The following is an 11,485-nucleotide window of genomic DNA, read 5'->3' as shown; positions in this document are numbered from 1 at the left end:
AAAATGGGAGAAGGAAAGTCTTAGAAAAACATAAAAATGGTCATGGATATAACTCTTTTAATAAACACTATCATCTTATTACATAGTACAGTAAAATTAGTAATATATGAGAAGGAACTTTCTAATGGGCATGCTTCCTATTTTATTCATTTATTTATTCACTATCAGAGTTCATAATATGTACTGGGCCTGAAAATTACTCCATAAAAAGAAAGAATAAAAGATCAGTCCTGCTACTAAAGAAAATACCTACAGAAAGGAAAATAAATATTCCCAAGTTCTCTGGGTCCTATGATTTAACTTTAAAATGATGAAAAAATGACTTTGGGGACAGACTAGAAACAAGAGGAGTCAGAGGAATAGGGAGTTAAAGAAATAACATCATAAATAAAGATCAGGAATGATTATACTAGGTTATACATTTAGGGATAGCATGACTATTTTAGTATAACTCTGACATAGGGGAAAAATCATCAAATCATGCATTGTTTTCTGTGTTGTTATAATGGTTATGACATGTCTCCTTAAGTAATAGAGACCTAAAAAGAGCTTTAAGAGACAATATTAAAAGTAACTCTGCTACTGAGGGAAGTAAACTGTGGCTACCCAACGTAGAATTGGTTCAGGGAGATTCCTCAAGAATAGCATTATTTTTGGAAAGAGTAAAATTACCTACCACTGGTTATGGAGACTTAGAGGACAATAACTAGTACAAAATAAAAATAAGCAGCTTTATGCAAACTATGTGAATTTAACACCAGTTAAAAGAATTGCTTTTAACAATTGAACAATTCACTTTTTTTCTAAGAATTAACCAAATGAATTAATGTTGAAACACCAGGAAGAGACAAAAAGTTTCCATAATTAGGAGAGTAATACAGGGACTGCTTCCACCCAAGGATATCTAAAATTTAAGAGAAAGATTATGCAGTTTTTCTTTATCTCTGTTTTCTCTGCTTTTCTCTCATTCAGGATAGAATAATTGGAACAAATGCACATTGAGTCATCAAAATAATCACACGATTCAATGACATATCATCATTACACTGTTATTTGATTGGTTTGATGTTCACTGAGAGAAGTTGCACCTCTTTAGACAAAATGAGCCTACATAGTCATGGCCCAAGGTAGTTTCCTATTTCTGTTTTCTTACTTATTTTAAGTGTAACATAACAAAATTTCAAGAGGAATGAAAAATGTCTAATCATTCAAGAGTGACACAATTCATCCTCAGGGGCTTTTCAGATGCCCTGGAACTGAAGTTTGTAGTCACCTTTTTTTTCTTGTTTGACTATCTGTTTGGTATCCTGGGTAACATTTCCATCATCATAGCTGTGATCAGGGAACGCCGTCTCCACTCTCCCATGTATTTCTTTCTGAAGAACTTGTCTTTTCTGGACATATGCTACATTTCTGTCACCATTCCGAAGGCCCTGGTGACCTCTCTCTTGGACTCTGGTGTCATTTCCTACCTGGGGTGTGTAACTCAGCTTTATATGTTTCTTACATTTTGTTCTACTGAATGCTTCCTGCTCACAGCCATGGCCTATGACCGGTGCTTGGCCATTTACAGGCCCCTGCTCTACACCTCCATGATGAGCCACAAACTCTGTTCTGAACTGGTAATCATGGCCTGGGTCGCTGGGGCAATATACTCAGCTTTCCACACAGCAAATACCTTCTCCCTCCCCTTCTGCGGGCCCAATATTGTTGAACATTTCTTCTGTGACATTCCTCCAGTCATGAGACTTTCCTGCACTGATTACCACATCAATGAGGAAGTGGGCTTTGCTGTTAGCAGCTGCATCATCATGAGCTCCTTTGCCCTCACAATTGTATCCTACGCCTGCATCATCTCCACAATTGCTCAGATCTCCTCTGTGGATGGTAGGTGGAAAGCATTCTCCACCTGTTCCTCTCATTTAACTACAGTTATTTTGTTCTATGGAACTGGAAGTTTCACATACTTGAGACCTGCCTCTAAATACTCCCCAACCCATGGACGCCTGGCCTCCATTTTTTATACCATTGTAACACCTAGCTTGAACCCTGTTATCTATTGTCTGAGGAACAAAGACATGAAAGGTGCTTTGCAGAAACTGTATTGTTGGAGGAAATGTTAATTATTAGATTGCTAAAACTTGTGGCTTCTTCAGAAGGTCAATTACAGGTTATTGGACTTGAGCCTTACGTCATCCTTTTGTCCTCTGGTATTTTACACTGGTGGCCAGGCCAATTTCAAGATGTCTCCCTATGTCACTGCATAGTTGTTTCTCTTCCCTCACTAAATAATTCTCCCAGTGCTCAGTTGGCTCCTGGAACTAAGGAACATGTAAATATTTATATTTCTCCATATTCTACCACAATATTGTGTTTTGTGGGAAAAAATCCTTCTTTAACCTAACTTTTCTGGGAAAATCCATAAAATGTCTTCGTTTTAATTTTTACTCTCAAATCTTTATCATCATTCTCATGTAAGAGCCCCCAGTCTTGTATTTCCAACTTTTTCTTCTACATATTTTTCTGAATATACAATAAGCATTTCATTTTTCATACTTTAATAATGTACTTATTCTTTCCCCTCAATCCCTAACTGCTTTGTTGTTCCCATTTTAGTTCAGGTAGGACAATTAATTGTCCAATTTACCAAACTAATATTTTAAAATTTTTCATTTCATCTTTGTTCTTTATTCTACTAAATATAATTGGCCTATAAATTTTCTTTCTTCCTAAATATATCACTGATCTCACATGTCATCTTTTCTAAGTTTTCTTTTTCTCTTTTCTGGAAAGAAATATGATGATTTATTTTTCATGTAAGTAGTATTCTTTATCCAAACAAAAGTTAATATGTTAACCTTTCAATTAGAAACAAACGTTGTGGGCGTTAGTGTGGAAAATAATCTCCGTGCTGAGTATATGTCCCTCCTCCTTCCACACCATCATTTTTTTCTGATGGAAGAACTTGTTTAAATACTTCAGAATCCCTCATGCATAATTAAAATACTAACCTCGTTCATCTTCCAGTTCTTTCTCTCATTTAAATCTTTGCCAACAAGGTGCAGGCTATCGTTCTAATACATGGATCAACCCATTACCTGAAAGAAATAAAGTCCTTCCATGGCTTCTGCTACTTCTTTGATGAAAAAATCATGGCCTGATTCATATTACCTTTCATCATATGAATCTCATTTGCATTTGTCTTCACTTTCATCCACCTATTCATCCCATTACATCTCTTGATATGTAGGAATGTTTCTTCATTTTCCTACTTTACAGTAAGATTATTAGGAAAACTCATCACTATTTTCTGTAGAATCCAAATGCCACTTTCTCTGTGATATGCAAATTATTTTCTATGATATTCAGCAGATCAATACTCAGACACAGAAATCTTTAAATGTCCTTCAAAATGTGACATATTTTACTGCTTTTTTATTGGTCAATTTATATTAGTGCCTTCCAATCAACAAGAGCCCCAAGATTAGATATCATGCTTCTATTTCATTTAGTACCATGTTATATTTTTATCTCATATATTTCATATAGAAAAATAAATTTATGAAAATTTTCCAGATCATTATCTCCACCCAAAGTCCTGATAAAACATTGTTATATTTAAATGGTTTTGTCTTCTCTACCCAACATATTCTTCTCTCATCTCCTTTATTCATTAAATATATCAAGTTTCCACACAATTGTAAAGTCTGGCACAAAGGATTTCTGGATAATTGTATGGTATGACTACACTTTTGAATTACAACTCATTTCCAATGTCATACACCATTTTATTTCTTATGTATATGCATTCGAAGTGAGAATCAGTCCCCCAAAGGTAATTAAATCTTGGATATTCAGTGCTTTTACTAGGATGATAATTCTGCCATGGTTATTTTAGAAGTTTGAGATTATTTTATGAATTCCCAAAAGAGAAATATTAGGTTTGTAAAGTAATCTATTCCTCTCAGTGTAAAAACCTTTGATTGCATTAAACTCAGCTCAGGGACCTTTAATTATAATACTTGATAAGGTCACTTTTGGGCAGAGACACATAGAGACACATAGAGGAAAAGGGAACTGGCGTATTCGAATCTATAAAGTAAGTGAGAGGACTATAGGAAAGCAGGATGAAAAAAAAAAAGAAACCCAACATTATGATCCTGTAGAACTGAATTATAATATGTATTATCATCCTTTACCATCTACATGATCATGCATTTCTTTTGAAAGTGAAATCATTTATGCCTTAGGAGATTATCATGAAAATCATTGGGATTGTATACATGAAAAGCAAAGGATTTTCCATACAGAATAAACTCATGAAAGGTTTTATCTTATATCGGTCTTACTAACATTATTAGTAAGTTCTGTGGAGTAAGGATAAGGATTTTAGAACATGACAGTATGAGTTTTAAATAATGTTTTGCAGGTGTCAATGGAACATTAAGTAAGATAAAGATGTGAGGATATGAATCAAGTCTGTGGATATAGGAAAAGCAGACATAAAATGGGCAGGTTTTATAAACATTAAGTGTTAAAAGATAAAAAAGACTTAAAGGTTATATAAGTAATTAAAGAATGAAGAACCAGTGGAGAAATCAAAAGATGTCCATAAAAACAGAAAAATAAATATGTCCTATATTCAGAAAAGCAATAGAAGGTGTTTAAAGAGGACACAAATGGAAAACAATTTTCAAACAACAACTAAAACTCTAAATTTATAGTATACAGAGGAACAAATGAGATGTGTAAAATAATCAGACAGCTAAGAAATCCAGAAAACAAAATTTAACCAAGTATCTTCTAATCAAAAACCCAAAAATATTTCCTGTTCACATGGAATTCACATTTTTCTGATCCCAAATTTTCATGATATTTTGGTCTCTGAGGAAATGGTTATGCATGTTGGAAGTTTTGTTTCTGTTTAAGCAACAAAACTTGGTCATGTCAGTCTTAATTATCCAATATATAATAGGATATATATATATACTGTTAAATTGACTCATTCATGTTCATCCTTAACTTTATTTACAGTCCTGCATTTCAAATCAAAGAAAATGCCTAACCAAACAGGGCTGTCTGAATCCCTATTCATAGGTTCTAAATCTATGATAAACTCAGCAATCTTAAAAGCTCTGTTTTTACTCAGTCACTTGGCAGCACTAAAATGAAATACACTCACTCTTCTTGACCAAATTATTCACATCACCATATATTTCATATGACTAATTCATTGATCTGAGAATTCTATTTAATGACTCCCACTGATCACAAAGACAACTTCAATACACTGATCCAAAGTATCTTCCTCCCCATGCTGAGATGAGCCTGTTGGGTTTTATTGAATCACTCCCTACCACTATTGGCACTACCATCTGACAAGTTCTACAATATGAACTCACATTAGACCACTGTCTCCTGGTTCAATCCTGTGCTAAAGGCTGCAATGAAATGTGCTAACAGGTTTTTATCATTTTTTTTGTTTCTTCTGGAAAAATAAATTGCACCTCTTTTTTTTATTAAGTATTCCAGTTCTTATACAAATATGAATTTGTTAAGTTCAACAGGGCAGAAGACAGAGTTTCTCATCCCAAATTCTCCAGGGTTCATGCTTCATCAAAATTTGTATTCCCTTTAACACTTTATCAAAAAACCATGGCAGATTATTTATGTTTTCATTTTTCTGTTCCATTTTCAAATATTATTTTTAATGTTCAGACTATCTTTATATTATTAATGGATTGTATTTTATTACATCTTAGTTTAATTTACTAATATTACTGCACTTCTTCTATCTTGCCTTCAGTAATCCTATTAGAATAATTTTTAAGCTCATTTTAAAAATGCTGTAATTCTCAAGTAAAATACTACCTGCAGGAAAGTTTTGCCAAAAGTAAATTTTAACATAATTGACTACCATTCATGATATTTAAATTCTTCTTTAGTTTTCTTATGAGATATTAATATTTTAAATAGTTTTAGATTACAGAAAAGTTAAATAAGAAGTAGAAGGGATTCTTATATATGCCACCCATTCCTTACCACATTGTCCCCAATTAAAAAGATTTCACAGAAGTGTGGTATATTTTTGACAACTGATGATGAATAAATATTGAAGCATTGCTAATAAACAAGATTTAAAATTGACATTGTGGTTTAGATGTACTTCCAATGCCCTAAAAATGCTCTATTTTCCACTTATTCTTCTTCTCCCTCCCCTCAGAACCTCTGGTGGCATCTGTGTTTATATCAATGTTACAGGTTCTTCCATTACAACAATATTAGTAAGTATACTTTGTTATATAGGTGCATTACCCCTTATGTTTGTTCATTCCTCAACCTCCAGGATTTCAGTATAGTGATGCCTGCTCTACCTCAAATTGAGAGGGGGCTTGATCTTATGGGACAAATAAATGGAATTGTGATTCTTGCAGTTGTAGATACTCTCTGATTTTTATGATAGGGTTTTCCATCATCCTCATTTTGTTCATTGTCCTGGGTGAATTCAATGAACTGGAGAGTAAATTTTGGCTGCAACTATTCTGAGATTCAGGGCTGAACTGACATATGAAAAGACTGAAGTTTAGGTCCCTGAGACATATATTTAATGGGTATAGTCCTAATTATAAGCTCAAATATAAGAGTTAGAGGAATCATGTGTAAGGAAATTATAAAATGAGTCTAACTCTTACACTGGGAAATAAGTCATCATATATTTCAAGGTAAGGCCCACCAACAGGGTGCTGATATCAGTGATTGTGTGCCTTGACTATGGTGTTTGGATGGCTCTAGAGCCCTCAGAAACCCCCACTGGATTATTTTTTCACAGTGGCAGTCAGTGAGATCTGCCTGAGACATGCATAAGTTTAACTTCTAGAATTACCTCCAAACTCATTTTGAAATCTCTTAGCTATAAAAACTCTTTTGTATTTAAAGTTTCCCATTTTTCTTCAAGGTCGTCTTCCAAATGCATCACAGGTTGGTTCTTGGTAGTAATCTCAAGGTGCCAGAGAAGCTCATCCCTGGGAGTCACGTCCCAAATGAGAGGGGTGAGTTTATTTGCTGAGTTTGGCTTAGAGAGAGGCTACCTTTGAATAACAAGGGAGTTTTCAGAAGGTTACTCTTAGGTAATAGTTATCATTAGGCTAAGTTTGAATTCCCTTAGTTTTAACATTTCTTTTTCAGCTAAATAAGCACCAAGTTTGTGATGGTTTCATTAGTTAATTTAACTACGTTTTCTTGACCTTTTGTATGTTTAAGTAAGCAATGAGATGATTGCTACTGTAAGCGGATTTCACTGGTTGATTTAAACCATTAGAAGCTTGAATGCATCTGTGGCTGTTTACATTTATAATCAACAAAGGAGTTTGTCTTTAGCAATAAAAGGATATCTTTCATTGCATTAGTAGGAGATCTTAAAGGAAGAGGAGTTCAGCTGTCAGAAAGAAGACATTCTATCTCTACTTCCACCAGCCTGCTTATCATAAGGAATTCAGTGTCACCACTGGGGTTTCCAATTTGTGGTTAGCCTTAATGATTTTGGACTTGCCAATCCCCATGGCCATGTAAGCCAATTCTTATTATAAATCTATATTTCTTCCTATCTCTCTCTCTCTGTCTCTTTCTCTGTCTCTCAATATGAACAGGGGTTCACCAGAAACATCATCTTCTGTATGACATTCCTGAATTGAGTCTAGGGATTGGGAATTGACTCTCTTTTCATATTTTGTTAGAGAAGTTGTGAGATTAAAAAACATTCATGCATAATTTTCAGAATTCCCATACATCACCCCTCCAAAGAAACCTGTGGGAATGGTTCTTAATCTGATTATATTAAGATGAGCTAATTACTCCATTTCCAATCATCAGGAGATCATTGAGTTTCCATGGAGTAAGTGCCAATAGGGCTATGGAAAATTATATCATTGCATACTTCTACACAAAAGTTATAAGAGGAATGGTTGAGTTCACAGTGCATTTGATAACTTATCAGAGTTTTTTGAAGTTAAAAGGTAAAATGAAGTGACTAGATATTCCTAAATTTGTTGGATAAAATTGTTAGTAAATGAAAGGGTAAGCCTCAGTGTTCAAAATCCCAGTTCAATCACTGCAGGTGGAATACGTCCACACATTCTCTTTCAATGTGAGACTTGGAAGAAATTCTCATCCTATAGTTATAGACAGGAGATTTGTTAAGCTAAACGCAGAATCTCATTGTGTCAGTGGTTTACTTATAAAATGAATTGAATTCCCAAACTTGAAGGTAGTTTCTGTTAATGTTAGGAGATGGTTTAGGATGGAATGGGCTACTGAATATTGGAATGGGGACCTATGGACTTATAATGGTGTGCTGGGAGACATTAAACTATGAGATTCTTCTGAATTTTCTTTGACACATATACACATAAAGCATTACCCTGAAGAATTGGCCACCTCACCTCCATCTGAAGAATTTATAATGCTTTGCCTGTTAATCTTGTAACTGCCTCCCACGAAAAAATTAGCCCTCATACCTATGGCTAAAGAGATTAACCCTGTCTTACCAGGTAACATTTTAAGGGAAAATCATGAATTAATTGATTTGCAAGACACTACCAATTATTCTCATGACTAACTTCCAACACCCTCTTTTTCTCCATATTTATAAGTGGACTGATGTCCCAACAAGCCTGAAATATAAGGCACATAGTGTGACTAGCAGGGATGTATGTTCCACTCCAGATGTTCTGCATGATTTTTCCAATTCACACAGACATAAATTAGTGGGAAAAATGTATGTGAATGGATGTTAAGGATTTGTGCTTTTTATAAAAACAGAAGGAAATTAAAGCTGCATCAGGTTGAATTAATTATGTGGGTCCTGTAACCAGAGATTCTGGATTCAATGTTGTAGCCTGAGGAGGAAGAAACAGCTCTAACCGTTTGTTTCCTTGGCAGAAAAATGTACCAAAAGGTAGCCTACACTAAATTAACTTTGTTTTTTTGTTTTTTTAAAAAGATTTATTTATTTATTTATTACTAAATTAAATTTGAATGCCAGAACTACCCCCATTATAATGTATTTGGGGGGAACCAAAGGTTTAGAATGTTTGGAATGTTGGATTGGATTTATCATATAAAACCAGCTCACTCACAACAGGAATGCTCAGAGGACACATATTCCACTCATGACTCTGAGGAATAAATTTGTTTAGAGTCCTGTGATTGCTCTCTCTGTAGGTCAGATATTTCTGTGGGAACTGCTGCCACTAGATTTAGATACATAAATAAGATGGTGAAGCATGTATCCGAGGTCAACAGGAGCAAATTGGTGGCATTTAATTGCCAAAGATAATGTGGGTGTAACTACAATAATGAACAGCAGAGTCAAAGCCATTGCAATAATAGTCTAGCACACAGAGTCCTATGGCATTTGCTACTTAATCAGCATGTAACTAGAAGCGAAACAAATAGGCAGTCTACAAAATTCTTACTTGATGTGTGTAGCAGTTTCATATAATTGATGAATTTCAAAAAGAAATATTAGATTATGCTTGTAATCTGATCTGTACCTGGGCATGATTGAGTTATGATTAGAGCATTGCATCCCCACCCCTTGGTGAGCAGGGACTCAAAGATAAAAGGCATGGAGAAGAACAGATTTGGGGATTTCTGATGTTAGAGTTTGATGCTAAAGACATGGGAAGTCAGCTCCATGAGCAAAGAGAAGCCAGCACCAGGAAGGAAGGAACATTGAACCCAGAGAAAAGCAAACCCCAGGAACATAGGAACCCAGGAAGCCTGAACCCTCGCAGACATCTGCAACCATCTTCCTACAAATAGACTTTGGTATGGGAAGTAACTTATGCGTCACGGCCTGGTATCTGTAAACTCCTACCCCACATAAATACCTTTTGTAAAAACAAACCTGTTTCTGGTATTTTGCATTAGCACCGCTTTGGCTGACTAATACAACCTGTATAAGCAGAAGTGTTCCAGTTCAAGTAAATAAAAGTGTATATTCAAGAACAGAAACCAAGCATTATGACCCCTCAATAGATTTTCAGACTTAAGAAAGTTTATAGACCCAGAAACCCTTGAAGGTGACATACCCTTGGGAAAGGACCTTGTTACACTGTTAAACATTCATACTGATATTTTCCTCCCAGGCTTCCCCAATGTGTTCTACAGCTTTTCCCAGCATGACTATGCTTTGGGGAAATTTGGTAATTTCCCCAGTTTTGGAATGCATAACAGAAATAGACATACTCAACAAGTGGCAGAATCTCACACTGAAATTAGACTTGGGGTGAAAGATATATTTTTTCTTTATTTTAAAAGAAGTTTGAGATTACCTAAAATTTGTATGAAAATCATAGGGAATTCCCATATATCGTACATCCCCCCTCACATTTTACACTATTAACATCTTTCAGTAGTATGGTATATTTGTTACAATTGAAGAAATACTGAAGCATTGCTACTAAAAATGGTCTATAGTTAGATTACAGTTTACATTTTGAACTGCACAATTTTATAGGTTTTGGCAAAATGTATGATGGCCTTTATATATCATTGCAGAACAATTCCAAAATCCAAAAAATGTCCCTTGTTACACCTTTTCTTCCCTCTCCCTTCCCTCAGAACCTCTGGGGACTGTGGGAAACAAAGGCATGTTGTTTCCATGGAAGCAAGTTACTTCCTTGACCACTGAGTCAAGCTGTCCCTTATGATTATCGGTGCGGAGCACAATCTTGGCTGCGTCAGCACACCAGCAGGCAAAACAATACCTAGAGAACAGAACAACCTGGGTAACAGGATTTATGGTTACTGATTCTTATAATAATAGTTCCAGTAAAGTTTGTTGGGTTTTCATCAATCACTAGTTAATATAGTATGAGGTAAGGGTAATAGGTAACTTGATTTTGTGCTGAATGTCACGTAGGTTAGGGGTATATATACTAGCCCCTCGACTCAATAAAGTTGTCTGATGAGCTTGAGAAATCAATGCTCTCAGATCCCCTGAACCCAATCTTTCTTTGTCTTTCATTCCCGATACCTCGGGTCGCCGAACAAGACTCCGACAGGGGACCACTATCTTTATATCAATGCTACAAGGGTTTCCATCACTAGAATAAAAATAAGTATAGTTTCATCCATGGTTGCATTCTTATTTTGTTTGTTCATTCCCCAACCTTGAGGATTTGAGGATGGTGATGCCCAATTTGCTTCTGATAGAGAGGTGTTAGATCCCATGAGGCAGATGGATGGAACTGTCTTCTTGCAGTTGATATTCTCTGTTTTTTGGGCTGGGCATTGTCCATTATACTCATTTTTTCAGTTGTCTTTGGGGAGTCTAATGAAATAGAGACTGGGTATTAGATGCAATTATTTTGAGATTCAGAGCTGAACTGGCATATGAGCAGGATGATTTAAGTCTTTGGGATATATATTTAATGGATATAGTGTTAATTTTTGGTTCAAGTAAAAGGGGTAGAAAAACCAT

General features: G+C 35.2%; 1 protein-coding gene across 1 annotated transcript; it reads left to right on the top strand.

The window, feature by feature from the left end:
• The first annotated feature begins 1,196 nt into the window (after window positions 1–1,196).
• LOC101424630 (olfactory receptor 5AR1-like) lies at window positions 1,197–2,123 on the top strand. The gene has a single exon (XM_004479493.1). The coding sequence runs from the start codon at window positions 1,197–1,199 to the stop codon at window positions 2,121–2,123; it is 927 nt and encodes a 308-aa protein (XP_004479550.1).
• Window positions 2,124–11,485: the final 9,362 nt, after the last annotated feature.

This window comes from Dasypus novemcinctus, chromosome 16, assembly GCF_030445035.2.
Source record: "Dasypus novemcinctus isolate mDasNov1 chromosome 16, mDasNov1.1.hap2, whole genome shotgun sequence".
NCBI classification, from domain to species: Eukaryota; Metazoa; Chordata; class Mammalia; order Cingulata; family Dasypodidae; genus Dasypus; species Dasypus novemcinctus.
This window is presented reverse-complemented; position numbering and strand designations above follow the sequence as displayed.